General features: G+C 32.7%; 1 protein-coding gene across 1 annotated transcript in view; it reads left to right on the forward strand.

Annotated features, from left to right (window-relative positions):
* Nucleotides 1-16059, forward strand: part of LOC111085283 (degenerin unc-8-like) — a 34064-nt gene that overhangs the window by 3824 nt on the left and 14181 nt on the right. Inside the window, exons 2-7 of the mRNA XM_022383114.1 lie at nt 278-344; nt 6962-7077; nt 8791-8891; nt 11456-11613; nt 12777-12875; nt 13901-14018. Coding sequence (XP_022238822.1) covers nt 278-344; nt 6962-7077; nt 8791-8891; nt 11456-11613; nt 12777-12875; nt 13901-14018 — 659 coding nt within the window. The remainder of the gene's footprint in view (nt 1-277; nt 345-6961; nt 7078-8790; nt 8892-11455; nt 11614-12776; nt 12876-13900; nt 14019-16059) is intronic.

Genomic DNA, 16059 nt, shown 5'->3' on the forward strand with positions numbered 1-16059 from the left:
TTTTCATGTCTTTAGATAACCTTTCATTAATCATGAATTTACATAACTTCCGTCCAGGGGACGGGTACTTCAGCTAGTCACAAAATATAATACAAAAGTAAGGGTATAAAGCATGTTGTGGAATAAGAAGGATTACGTCATATCATTATTATCTATAGGAACAAGAACAAATATAATTACAGTAACAAATATACAGAACTAAATATAAATAACATAACATCAACTTAGAAGAGTTTAAAACATGAAAGAATTAATTTTGATATTTTATTGAAAACAGGTTCAATTTTTCTCGTTTTTGTGACACGGTTCCTCAGGCCTGCTCAGGTAACTCCAGTGAAACAGAGGTGAGTATGTGTCAGTTTCCATTACTGTTTTATGTGAAATTTGTATTTATAGCAAAATTACTAAGGCTATCTACCGCCATCCCAAATTTTGAACTATTCACAGGCCAGTCAAGCAGGACCCTACCACCCACCATCCACGGTAAAGGATTGATTGTCATTCTTATAACGCACCCTCAGCTTAAAGGGAGAGTAATGTTTTGTGGTATTGCACGGATTCAAACTCGGTTCGTCAGCTCCGAAATCCAGAACAAGTACGTGCCCTTACTTTTGTGTGTGCTTTCAGACTTGAGATATTCTAATTCATTTTACGCTCCTTTCTCGTATGTGGCGGTGTAAATATTCCTTAGAAACAAATGTCAATATTAATTACATTTTTTGTTAGTTTATTCGTATAAAAGTAGTGTCGGTAATGTGCTGACATAGTGCGGTGCAAAAAATCTTAATATGTTTTTATTCTGAGTTATGTAGTATCTTCAAACTGAATGGCAGCTTATGGACACACGAGCTAAACGGCCAGGTCAGAGAACCCCAAAGCTCAAACATAACCATCTCTAATTTGAAAGTGCTGACCAGGGAAAATAAACCTACCGCCTGGAACTGGCTACTCTTAATCAAATAGCGGGATTGACTGTAATAATTCACTGTAGGAACCAATTTTGGAGTGGTCAGGCCATTTCCACAGCCAAACAATGTGATACACGATGTATGCAAAGCACACTACCGATATGTGAAGCATGCCATTTCTAGGGGGGTCTGGGGGCATGCCCTCTAGAAAAAGTTTGAACATTTAATGTTGTAAAATTGAATCTTGAGCCATTTTAACTACAAATACTGCATACACAAACGCAATGTAATGAATTACAAGAAGCAAGTTTTAATACATAAGCTGTAGCTATACATGCCATGAAAAAGTGGTCAGGCCATGGCCTGACTGGCCTTAACGCTTCCTACGGCCCAGTAGTTTTAAAAAACACACAGCTGATAGTAAAGATCGTGTTTAGAGATATGTCGTAACTCGAATCTAGGACTTTCCGATCCGCAGCCTCTAATGTTAGCCAACAGGCCATAACTAACCTTTTTCAATACAATAATTTATAATAGTTGTCATACACCAAGGAGAGAACCTGGTATGTAAAATAGAAAAATATTTACGAACAAATACCCAAAACTTATCTCATTATGGAAAATATTCCGCCAAATGTTTTTCTTGCAATTCATATTTTAGAAAACGATTTAATATTAAAATATTAAAAAAATTAATGGAAGTGCCCTAGCCTGTTTCCATAGTTATTAATCAGGACGTTAAATAAAAATACAATCTATAATCTCAAATGTAGGTTGTATTTTGACTTGGATAATCCTGATTAGATAAAAATATAATCTATAGTCTCAAATGTAGGTTGTATGTTGACTTGGATAATCCTGATTAGATAAAAATATAATCTATAATCTCAAATGTAGGTTGTAATTGGACTTGGATAATCCTGATTAGATAAAAATATAATCTATAGTCTCAAATGTAGGTTGTATGTTGACTTGGATAATCCTGATTAGATAAAAATATAATCTATAATCTCAAATGTAGGTTGTAATTGGACTTGAATAATCCTGATTAGATAAAAATATAATCTATAATCTCAAATGTAGGTTGTAATTGGACTTGGCTACCCCTGATTAAATGCCCCCCAGTGGCACAGCGGTTTGTCTGCGGACTTACGACGCTAGAATCTGGGTTTCGATACCCGTGGTGGGCAGAGCACAGATAGCCCATTGTGTAGCTTTGTGCTTAATTATAAACAAACAAACCCGATGAAATAAAAATACAATCTATAATCTCAAAAGTACGTTGTATTTTGACTTGGCCACTCCATTTAAGATAAAAAAAAGAAAAATATTCGATATCTTTTCTCATTTTTATACATTCTTCGCTTTCTATTGAACCTAATTATAATTAAATCGCTGATATGCACATGTAGATCGGAGATCTTAAATTCAAAGCAGTATTGACGCACATAATCTGAAGGTGATATTTCTATAGCTCCAGCAAAGACATTACAAGCATATTCAAGAGTAACATTTAAGCAGTTAGACCCTCATGTATAAAATTTCACTAAACTTAAGAAGGCTCGGGTGTGGCCTAATGGTTAGTGTTTCGGGTGTAGTTGCGTTTCAAGAGTTACAACCAATCCAGTTTTAAAATCGGACAAAGCTCATGTGGCAGCAGGTGCTGCTGGCTGGCTGTATTCCCTGTGACCTATAGCGACCTCTGGAAGTAAACTGTATGGTTTGGAACTCACTAGCCTGTTGTCGACGTGTTGCTTATTTTACACCACTCCTTCAGCAAAATTTGTGGTTTAAAAAACCAGGTGAAAAGTATACTAATATCTTTACTGGTATTTTTTGCTCGTAAATTAAAATACTGTTTGCGATGAATATGCAATTTCTTTCATTGAAATATCGAATCTTTTATATATTTTTCAAACAAACATATTATGTATTTTGTATTGCTGATTGCATTAACGTGTTTGTTATTTTTTATTTTTCGGAAATGAATGACTTACATTTGGCTGCTTCGAATCGGGTTATTATTCTTGTATTGAAATTATTATAGGCAGTTACGCTTACTATTGAACAGCCCTACAATTTTAAAAATACACAACTTTTTCCAATGATTTACTTAACAAATATTGAGAAGCCATAATGCTACTTAACTTTAAAATGAGCCAAAAGCATCTGTTATTTAAATACCAAATTTATACAAAATCATTGAATTTATAATTATTAGCTTTTTCCCCCAGTGCTTAACCTTTATATAATGTATTATTATACTAGTTTTGCTCTATTTATTTTGGGTTTGTTTTTGTTTGCTTGTTTTTTGTTAACCTCTTACCAGCCCTGGCACAGCGGCATGTCTGCGGGCTTACAACGCTAGAATCCGGGTTTCGATACCCGTGGTGGGCAGAGCACAGATAGCCCATTGTGCTTTGTGCTTAATTACAAACAAACAAACCTATTACCGTACAAATTATAGCTACTGAAATATTTCTCTAGATAGAACAACAATTCTAAAATAATAATAAATGTGTTTCTGTTTCCAAAGTTTCAAATATATTTTTCTTAACAATAATAACACAACAGCAAATAAAAGAAGAAAAATATATGAATATTTAAATATATTTTATGATATAACACTTTATATATATTTTGTGTGATATTTTTTAACTCTAATCTGTAACGCCATCTATCTGAGAAACATTAGCCTAAGCTCACCCAACGTTAAACATACAAACATCAAGTACAGGTTATAGATGGCGGTACTTTGATGATCGCTAGCCCATAATAACTGAAGTGCACGAGTTGCTAACGGTTTTTTTATACGATTTACACTTTCTAGTCTATCAGGTCAAAATTTGTGACAGTTATGTGTAGATAGCTCTTGAGCAGAGAAAAAATTCTAAACAAACAATCCTTTGTAATATACCATATATATAATTTTATTTTTATAGCGTTAATAGAATCGATATATTTTTTATTTTATCCACCAAACGTGGGAAAACACCTCACACCCGCTAGTACAATACCAAAAATATAATCCACGTACATGTCTGTAGATAAGAAGAACGATATAGCTCCATTTTCTAGTTGGTCATTGAGGTACCGTGATCCGTAACCTTAAAATCTGTTGATGTTAGTGGGCGCTATTTTATGCCATCATATTCGTTTTATGGTTAAAAAGAGCTAATTTTATATATTCTTCCCAGAGAGCGCTGCCATATCGCTAGTGTACAATAACACAGGCCTGTGATGGTTTTATTGTCTTGAAATTTCTACACGTTCCACAGTACTTCTTGTACGCTGAATCCGAAAATGATATCTATTTTTTTTCCATCACGTATAGATTTTTCACAAAACGTTATACCGCAATGCATAAAAGAGAGACCACAACACGCAATTTTGAGACTAAAAGACGTAGATTTCCCAAAAAAATACAAAATCAGGATGAATGAAGATGCATATTCGTTTGACATTAAGGTTCTTCCCTTTTCTTCAGTTTGTTTGCATTTTTGTTAACAAACATAATAATAAAAATTTTCATTGTGGTAAATGAAATAATAATTTGATCTAAGTAGGAGTTTTTTTTTTCCTCCTCGAATTGTAAAAAATCGCTACGTGATAGAAAAAAAAAGAATATTATTTTCGAAATCTGCGTAGCTGAATTATGGAAAAGCCGTTATTAAAACCAAAATAACTTTTATGTAATTTAAATTCACAGGCCTGTGTAATTAGGTTACTCAAATTTTGATATTAAAAGGAAGGGATGTTCACTGTATAATCATATGACATTTTTTAGTGATTACATGTAGAAACTAGTATTTGTTTCTTGGATGAATGAAATGTGGATGATGGTACAATTTACACCAAATTCGGACTTGGTCGTGATTACAATAATTATAAGCAAATGTAATTAAAATGATGACCTGATTATTCTAAACTTCTAGTTTTGACAGAAGTAAGAATGAGAAAAATTTACTTCTTAATGTGATTGCCTCTAGCCATGTGAAATGTGTAGTTTACACAAGTTTACCAAGTCATTTTAAGATTTTAATATTTGTATTATTATGTGCGAATAATATACAAAAGCAGTGTTTTAGAAATGAAATGCAAGCGTAGTTCGTTTAAATAGTTTATCATATAAGAGAAATTTACAATAAGCTTCTTTTTTCTTTTTTTTTTACCTATATCTTGTATACTATTGCTATCTAACGATGCTTTATGACAATATTATTTATTTTTGCCCGTGAAAGGTTGTACACGATATTTTCAGATTTATATTTCTAATAATAGCATTCATAGTACTTGGTTTGTCGATCATCTTGGAGAACAGGGATGGTCAGGTGTTAGCTAAACCTCTTCCTCCCTCCTGAACTGTTATTATTTGTTAAATTGATAAGCTGGTTTGGACTTCTTTTGTTTTCTATTTGTTACTTTCCTTTTCAGGTCCGTTTATTTTATCAGATTATGTACTTGTTATTATGGTGATTGTAGCTGTGTTCTGTGAGATTTATGTTTGTGAATTACTACTAATTGTATTATATGTGGTAGTAGTGGTGTAAGGTATTGAATTGTGATTTCTTTATGATGAGTGTAATACTTGATTCTGAGGGTTCTGGTATTGTCTTATGAATTCGTATAAAATGTTTTTAGCTGCTTCTAATATATGATTTACTGTTTTGTTTTGTTGTGATGTGATACTTGTAGGTTGTGTGTTCTTCTTTTGTTTAAGTGTTGTCTTGATTTTGAGTGTGTTTAATTACTACCTATTTAGTACATATTATTTTTTAAGTTCAGAAACAAGTTTAAAAAGAACTTCTTCCTCTCTGTCTTTTCTTTCTCTCTCTCTTTCATTCGACGTCTTCCTTAGGTCTTCTCTCTTCAAGTTGAAAATATTCATCTTGGAAATTGTTTTTGCATTCCCAAGAGACTTTTCATGCACTTAATTTTTTTACTTTTCGGTTAGTTTTCTTTTCCTCTGCGCTACTATTGAGCTTTTACAAAGAATAATCTTAAGGTTCCCTAGACGGAAAGTGATGCTGCATGGATTAAAATAAAAACAAGAATAAAAGAAAAAACGTGGGGTTCAATTCTACACGGTAAGCAGAGCGCAGATAGCCCATTGTGGAGCTTTACACTAAAACAAACAAGCAGTCCCTAAGTATGACAATATAAACAATTGTTTATTAGATGTTTCATAAATGTTAGAAAAAAAAATACATTTATGTTAAGATTAATGAGTCAACTAAAATGACGACACTGTTTTTTAAATTATTGCATAACGTATAACATTACAGCCATGCCGCTCATGAATATAACAGGTGCAACCTCAATAGAATGAGAAGGAACAAAAGTAGCTAGAACGACATTAAATTAATCACTTTCCCGAGCACGTGATGTATGAAATCTGCGCATATACAGAATAAATGACAAATTCAGAATGATACTGTATCAAAATAGGAAGATATAAACGCATGGTATATTTATAAAAAAACACAGTCACGTGACCTCGCTGACGCAACAGTATATTTATATGCCATAGCAGTATTTATTCCACCACTTTGGCTTTCGACAATCTAATAAAAAATAGGTACAAATAAAAACAACAGCAGGATATAAATAATACAAATCTGAAATCATTGCTACATATATTAAAATAGTAATAACCTTAACAAGATTCATGTATGTGTTATAAAAAAACACGAGGGCAAAAAGACTATCGCGTTCTAACAACCACGCCTTCATTTTCATGTAGATTGTATCTCATTAACTTTTGCACTTTTTGAAGAACAATGGACACATTTTCCTGGAGTTAGACACGACTCAATCTCTAAACGAGACTTATTTCGTTTAGAATTAATAAAGATATTACGGCAAACTGGGTGAGCAGTGTTTCAGTGAAAACGTTTGTAAAAGCAAGGTGTTTGTGGCGGGTTTAAGCAAAGGAAAAATATAACTAAGCTCATTACGTTCATTTTTACTTCACGATTAAGCCTATTTTTTTATTAGCTTTATGTATAATACTGTTTTAGTGGAAATTTGATTTTAATTTGCTATGTTTTCAGTTGTGGGATGAATACGTTGAAATATTAGAAAGAAGTGCAGATAAGCTAGAAGATTATGGATTTCAAGAAGACGTATTTTTTTTAGGATTATATTCAAGTATTAGTTTCAAAGCCAGGTACGGTTTATACAGACAAGATTGATTTCTCAATTTTCAGTTATTTTAAGGACATGTTCTTTGAAAACTAAATATTTGTAAAAAAAAAAAAAACCTATAAAAGCCAAATTTAAATCGTTTAACTATAATTACCGTATCAATAATGTCTAATTTATACAAATTATTTTATAATTTACACATTACTTTCAAAAAGTTGAGTACTTCTGACATTATAAGTTTCTGAAATTTTAAACGTTTTCATAATGTAATTCCTCCATACTTATGTTTTCCTTCGGGTACGCTCGATACTTGGCTATTTTTGTGTTAACGTATAAGAATAGATTCTAGCTGTTTATTTTACCTTCAGAATTTTCTTAACTTTTGTTAATATTTTACAACGCTTATAAAGTTAATCGCTTTTCGTTTTAAGTTCTGTGTTTTAATATAGATGTGTAATATAAAAATAATTACCTCTTGTTTAATAATTCTTTGTTAAAGATTTATTTTCTTTTTCACCAGAGGTGAAATTGAAGGGAGAATCCATAATGTAGAGGCCTAACGCATTCTTTGATCGTCTGTACCCTCTGCTGTAGACTGCAGTTTCATCTATTCAAGGCTTATCAGCACAGCTTGGGCAAGCAAAGAAATACAGTTAGGCCTTATATAATGCTGAAATATATATAATATCTATGGAGTTTTGAGTCATTTTTATTTCACCATACAATAACTTAATTTAAGTATATGAACAGTATTGTAACATTTCGTCTAATTCATTATTCGATACTAATTATTATACAGCGGACAAACTGATTAATGATTATGTGTGTGTATGTGTCAATCAAAGAACGCATAGATTCTCCTTTCAATTTTACCTGGTGACTGTTTGGCCAAGGAAGATGACTGAAGTTAATTAAATTTTTCAAACTAATTTTGATCAGTTACGTATTCACAACTTTCAATCTAAATATAACGTTATATAATACAGGACTAAATAGTTAAGTCAAATGCTCCTAGGATCTAGACATAATCATCTCTAACTTGCAACTATCAGGCCGAAACCATCTACTATATTTAACTCAATAGCTGGAGGTTGTAAATAATCACAACCGAAAGTTTTGTTTGGTTTGTTTTGAATTTCGCGCAAAGGGCTATCTGCCCTAGCGTCCCTAATTTAGCAGTGCAAGACTAGTGGGAAGACAGCTAGTCATCTCTACCCACCGCCAACTCTTGAGCTACCCTTTTACTAATGAATAGTAGGATTGACCATTACATTATAATGCCCCCACGGCTGAAAGGGCGAGCATGTTTGATGGGACGAGAATTCGAACCCGCGAGTCAAGCGCCCTATTGACCATGCCATTTGGCGTGGTAGAACACTTTGCGAATAGATTTAGAGCAATACATGCTCGCCCTTTCAGTCATGAGGGGGGGGGGGGCGTTATAATCTGACGGTCAATCAGATTATTGAAATTCGTTGGTAAAAGAGTAGCCCAAGAGTTGGTGCTGGGTGGTGATGACTAGCTGCCTTCCCTCTACTCTTTCACTGCTAAATTAGGGACGGCTAGCGCGAAATTCAAATCAAACCAAACGTTAAAAAACGGAAACTGGCTAGATATCTTCGTGGTGAGTATATTTTATTAGATGCTTACATATCAAAGATTATGTTAAACAATTCAAATTAATTTGAAATTTTATACTATATGCTAATTACTTGAAAATTTGTCTGTTTTTCAGCCCTTTTGATAGCTACTATGATTCACGTTATGGAAACTGCTTTAGTTTCAACATAGACTGGGACTACAATGCAGCTCCTCATATGAAAGATAACATATTTGGTTTGTAAACCTCAAATAGATTATATTCTCATATCTTTCTATAAAAATATTTCACTGGAAAGAAACAACCAAAGTTTTCTTCCCTATATTGCACACATTATCTGTTTCGATTTATGGACACTTTTCTATTTAAAATACGTAAAAGGAGAACAAAATTTCACCAGAGGCACATTGAGATTCATAAGTTTATACATAGTATAAAAGTCTGAACATGGTATGAGGGTATAGGGTGTTTCAAAATTCCTATATTGTATACCTAAATTGCTTTAATTTATCATTTTGTTTCTATTTTTCTTTTTAACGTATTCCCCAGTGACACAGCGATATGTCTGTGGACTTATACTACTAGAAACCGGGTTTCGATAGCCATTTGTGTAGTTTTATGCTTAACAACAATCTTTTAACGATAAAAAATTGGGCGATTTAAATAAAATATGTGTATATGTGCAGTGTTCAGAATCACTAGACTACATTATCAAGTTAATAGTAGTTTGTTCTTATTTAAACAAAAGTAATTACAAATAGGAAATGAAGGCCAATTCTTTACAAGTGTCCTAAGAATCTAAAAATATTAGTTCGTCGGTTTGAGGTAGCTGAAACCTTAAAATATGTTCTTTTTTCTGGGCGAACCTCTGCTTCAGCTGGCCAATTTCCTCTTAGAGTGACATTCTGCTTATTCTACAATGTCGAAAATGTGTTAATTAACAATTATGAATTGATTAGATTAATGTACTTTTCTCTCCCCTCCCCCATTTTTGATGTAGTTTGAGTTGTGACACTTTTATACCCCTAAACTCTGGTGAGCCATCGCTGCTGCATACTTTATCTGAAACTAAATATTTTCTAAATATAATATATAGCTATAAAATTTGTCTGACTTTCGCTTAGAATCGCCATCTCCAGCTTGCAAGATTCTTGTCACTCCTTATAGTCAGCATCAAGGATGGCTACTCTATCTATAAAATTCACAATCACGCGGTTTTGGCTATAATAAGTTAGTAATCGCTATAGTACATTTGTCATGCCTGCCATGTAAGCATTAAATTATATCTACGGTCTGCACGCAGCTATATACGTATGCATGTAGTAGATAAAGAGGCTCCATATAAGCCACAGACTACATTAAAACGATTGGGCGTGAACTGTTATACAGCCGCTGTTATTTGGTTGGTAGTAAAATAAAGTTAAAAGCTACCCTACATAATGCGCAATGATGCCTTTAATAATATCGCCCAAGTTTTATTACAATATTCACAGTCATTTTTGCTGTAGGCTGGCGGGAAAATATTCAATAATAGTAAAGAAGACCACAGGGACTATACCTATTACAAACCACTACCGTGGTTCATGATGACATTTCAGTTACATTTGCAGTATGCCGCTGGTATTTAAACCACAATAATACTTAGTAGTTGTATTTTTTAAGTTATTTCAGATAGAACACGTACTTTTGATGGACATCTTAATGAGGATAATTAGAGTAATATTATGTAGATTAATATTAATTGAAACGGAACAGATACACGTCGTGACCTACTTGAATTATTTCTACAATTCAATCGCAGATGTGAGTCATGGGCTAAATACTTATCATGTACACACTCGATTCATTAGAACTTTCAAGATTTAATGTTGAAATTCCAACATGAATAGACTTGCGGCTGTAGGAATATAGAAACATTTTCTGAAAACATATTCATACAGTGAGAATTATTCCGAAGAATTTAGCCTTTAATGTTCTTAAAATAAGTAGAAAAATTCACGAGCAGTGTTTAAGACAACCACAACCTGGGCTAATTTGGAGTAACGCCCTCATATGCTAAGTGAAGCAGTTATAAAAGAAAACTTATTGGCTTTTGGGTTGAGTAATTCCCTTTTGTAATTCTCCAACCCAAAAGCTAATACTTTGAAAAGAGGCATATATCTCCTAGTACCGTTGACAAGATAACGAAGGTCAAACCCAGAAGTTCACAAACTTCCAGCTACATCTCAAAATCAACAGCCGTTTTTGTGAAGAATATGGTTGAGAAATCTGGAATCAGAGTAATTCTATTCGACCACGTACCTTTCAGGGACCCAAAGCAGCTCCATTGAACTTTTGTGCCTTTGATCTACATACATCGTTCGATCCCAGAAGACATCCAACGTGGGCCCGGCTAGTTCTTGGGAAGGTAACTGCCTGGGAATACTGGGTGATAATGGCATTTCTTGTTGTTGTTATTGTGGTATTGGAATAAGAACACACTTGTTTCTTAAAAGCGTTTTTAACTTTTTTTTTCTCGTGATAATAATTTTTTAAATGGTATCAGAAGTTTTGATGGCATTAGATCTAAATGAATTTAGTCTGCAGCCAATTTAAGGTCAGTGCAAAACTATGAACTGATAATTAATTGAAAAAAGTCAGAAATTCCGACATTTCCGTACAAGAGAAAAATAAATGTGTGTTTGTGGACTTTAACTTTTAGTCACGATGTGGAAGTGCTTTTACCACAAAATAATGTTATGTCGCGTCCACGCTACAATAAATTCACTAAAGAATTTTACATTTTTTTCCATGTCTTTAGCAATCTCAATAAACTCTGTGTACAATGTAAAGCGTAGTTTCTACCACAAGGAAAGTCCTCGGGTTGTAATGAAGTACCTGCCAACAAACACAGCACCATATATGAGTGATGTGCATTTCATGGATGCAGGATTTACTTACACGTTTACATTTTCACAGGTAAAATAAATGCTTTGTTGCTAGAACGATAGGACAATAATACAGTTACAAACACAAACATGTAATTATACGAATATATACAATGACTTTACTGTAATATTATATTTGGTTTGTACATCTAAATGTATTGCACTATACGAGATAAGGTCTATATTCCAATCGAGTTTTCTATTATTTGTTTATTCGTATATGAGGTCCAGCTCAGGAGGAGTAAATGATTTGTTGCTTGTACAACTTTACTGAGTAAATATTTTGTTGCTTGTACAACTTTACTGAGTAAATATTTTGTTGCCAATACAACTTTGATGAGTAAATATTTTGTTGCCAATACAACTTTGCTGAGTAAATATTTTGTTGCCAATACAAGTTTATTCAGTAAATATTTTGTTGTCAGTACAACTTTGTTGAGTAAATGTTTTGTTGTCAGTACAACTTTGCTGAGTAAATATTTTGTTGCCAATACAACTTTATTGAGTAAATATTTTGTTGACAGTACAACTTTGTTGAGTAAATGTTTTGTTGTCAGTACAACTTTGTTGAGTAAATGTTTTGTTGTCAGTACAACTTTGCTGATTAAATATTTTGTTGCCAATACAACTTTGATGAGTAAATGTTTTGTTGTTAGTACAACTTTGCTGAGTAAATGTTTTATTGCCAATACAAATTTATTGGGTAAATATTTTGTTGCCAATACAACTTTATTGGGTAAATATTTTGTTGCCAATACAACTTTATTGGGTAAATATTTTGTTGCCAGTACAACTTTGTTGAGTAAATATTTTGTTGCCAAATAACTTTGTTGAGTAAATATTTTGTTGCCAAACAACTTTGTTGAGTAAATATTTTGTTGGCAGTACAACTTTGCTGAGTAAATATTTTGTTGCCAATACAACTTTGATGAGTAAATGTTTTGTTGTTAGTACAGCTTTACTGAGTAAATATTTTGTTGCCAGTACAACTTTGTTGCGTAAATGTTTTGTTGTCAGTACAACTTTGTTGAGTAAATGTTTTAATGCTAGTACAACTTTATTATTCTGGTACAGGCTTTTACTGTAATGACTTAAATGCTTCACGTTATCTCGTCTAGGTAACTGTCAGTTATATTTGAAATAAATAACTTTATTGTAATTCTAAGTTCGAATATTTTATATATCTATAAACAGAAGGAAACTGTACGACTTCCATCGCCATATTCTGACCAATGCACTGATTATGAATCCCTCGGGAGAGCAAACTTTAGAAAAGGAATTTTGACCAAAGAGGTGAGAAAATTCAGAAAGTGTATTTCAGAAGTGTAAGTGTAAATTCAGAAAGTGTTTTTCAGGAGTGTATGTGTAAATTCAGAAAGTGTATTTCGGGAGTGTATGTGTAAAGATTGTGGTATAAAAACAAGTGCTTATATCAAGAATAAATTTTGCTCGCACAATACATGTAGATTCTTTATAATGTAAATTGTTAGATATTTCTAGAAAATCACATAAGTATTGATTTACCTAGTAACATAAGTATTGGCTTACATAGTATTGATTTACCTAGTAACATAAGTATTGATTTACCTATTAACATAAGTATTGATTTACCTAGTAACATAAGTATTGGTTTACCTATTAACATAAGTATTGACTTCCATAGTATTGATTTACCTAGTAACTTAAGTATTGGTTTACCTAGTAACATAAGTATTGATTTACCTAGTAACATAAATATTGGTTTACCTAGTAACATAAATATTGGCCTACATAGTATTGATTTACTATGTAACTTAAGTATTGGTTTACCTAGTAACATAAGTATTGATTTACCTAGTAACATAAATATTGGTTTACCTAGTAACATAAGTATTGGTTTACATAGTAACATAAGTATTGGCTTACATAGTAACATAAGTATTGGCTTACATAGTAACATAAGTATTGATTTACTTAGTAACATAAGTATTGGTTTACCTAATAACATAAATATTGGCTTACTTAGTAACATAAGTATTGGTTTACCTAGTAACATAAGTATCAGTTTACTTAGTAACATAAGTATTGGTTTACCTAGTAACATAAGTATTGGTTTACATAATAACATAAATATTGGCTTACCTAGTAACATAAGTATTGGTTTACATAGTAACATAAGTATTGGTTTACATAGTAACTAAAGTTAAGTTTCTGCTTTCTTAGTGATTTATCATCTATACAAAATGTTAAAAGAATTCACCCGTGAAATTAGTGAATTGGTACAAATTGAGCGGAATGAAAAATAAAATAATTAAAATCAATGTTTGGCATTTTTCAAGCTTTGTCTCACCGAATGTCACGCCAATAAGACCTTGGAACTTTGTGGCTGTATGTACAAAGACTCCTACCCTTACGCTTATGAAACTGGGAAACCGCTTTGCCATTTGGTAAATAACCGTAAGTAAATTTATTGTTTTTTTTTTAAACAATGTATCCATAACTTGAATATTTGATAAGATTTACACACACCGTAGTAAGAACAATGGATGTACTTTGTTACATGTTTAGACATCTAAAGCATAACAATGGTTGTCATTCTCCATGTATAATCACTTCTTTGACCTTACGAAACATGATAAATTATCAGTTTCGTGTAAGAACTAAAAGTACTTTTGCGAACCGTGGTGTCTGACCAAGCGTTCGTCTGTCTCTCGTTTACGGCAGCCGCTTCCCGCGCTGCATTTGAAAAGCTGCACATGCATGCAAAGCCCAACATTCACTTTTGAAATAACGGAAGAATAGACGTGAATAATGTTGATGCCAAATTTTATTTTGCAAGCAGGATATTCTACACTAAATTGTTATGAATTAATCACACTATCATTTACATTTTGAAATGTGACATAACTTAAAAAATAAAAATGTAGATTTACTGTATGTTATTGTTCAGCAACTCCTAGCATGACTGAAATGTTCAACAATTACTTTTCGCGGTGGGTGGTATAAGTAGCTCAGAGCTTTGCCTCTAAGTGAAACCAATAGTGCTACACAATTAACCTTTTTTAAAGTTCATGAAATAATTCAAATTGATAGATTAACTTAAACTTTTCCCGTCACTGGGGACGGGTACTTTTAATAGATTAACTTAATCTCGTTGCATCACTGGGGATGGATAATTATAATAGTATAACTTAAACTCTTCTTGTCACTGGGGACGGGTACTTTTGCTAAATTAAAACTTAAACTCTTTGCGTCTCTGTGAATGGTTACTTTTGCTTGTAAAGGAATAAATATGTTTTTAATGTGTTCTTTTTTGAACAAATGTACTCTGAACAAGAACACTTACTCTAGTTTTTTTACACTGAATTGGTCAGTTTCCCGTGTTAATTCACGGCAAACAACAACTATGCAAAAAGATGTTGCACATTTTGTTTTGAGTAACAGTTTACTTTTTCTTGTCAGTTTTCATGTAAATCTCAGCAGCCTACCCTGAATTAAAAAACAAACAAACGCGTTTCTCAGTTTATATTGTGTAAGGGTAGTGTGTAATGTTTCAGATCGTTCAGCTGAAAGTTGTGGGAGGAGTTCAAAATTCAAGTGAACACAGATAGATAGGTACAATTCAGAATTATTATACAGATTTGTGGTGCTCTCAGATTCACTACAAAATAACTGGAGGCTCGCCAGAAAATTTATTATGAAGCAGAAATCTGACTCTCTCTGACTTCGACTGAGTCTGACACAACAGAAAGTATCTGAACACAAGTTTGCACACAGTCAAACAATTTTAAATTAATTCGTATAAAGTATGGCTCCTTTACTGGAGAGAGATGTGACGTTAAGTTGAGCTATATGAAACCTCTAGAAAGTTTAAGTTGAAGTTATAAAGCCAAGTTCTATTTAAAAGGTTAAAAGTTTAAAGTTCTTATTATAATAAGTGAAACTATTGAAGTTGTTGATTTAAGTTGTTCCAGACTGAGAAAACATCGCATTATTATTATATATATATATATATTAGCAACAACAATAACATTTTTCTCAGGACGCAGACGCTACCCACGTGACTGACTCTCACTATAAAGCAAGAGAATATATATCTCTGGAGGATCACCCGACTTGCCAATAGAAAAGACCATTGTCGCTGTCTATACAGTATATGCTGCATACAGTAATCTTTCCTACTAGATAATGCACTTGACAACTTGGCGGACTTTCTTTATTAAGACCCAAAATATTCAGTATGCACAAACTTTTTGAAAAATTATATATATATATCAACTAAGTGAGTAGCAAATGCATGGTATGCTTGCATTTTACAAATTCAACTAGCCATCTAGACTTTATCAAATGTGAAAGGGAAATGAATTATAAATATTGTTTGATAAATATGGCTTCTCTATGAATTAATTTTGGTATGTTTGTTTGTTTGTTTTTGAATTTCGCGCAAAGCTACACGAGGGCTATCTGCGCTCGCCGTCCCTAATTTAGCAGTGTAAGA

Source organism: Limulus polyphemus, unplaced genomic scaffold (assembly GCF_000517525.1).
Source record: "Limulus polyphemus unplaced genomic scaffold, Limulus_polyphemus-2.1.2 Scaffold309, whole genome shotgun sequence".
In the NCBI taxonomy this organism is placed as follows: Eukaryota; Metazoa; Arthropoda; class Merostomata; order Xiphosura; family Limulidae; genus Limulus; species Limulus polyphemus.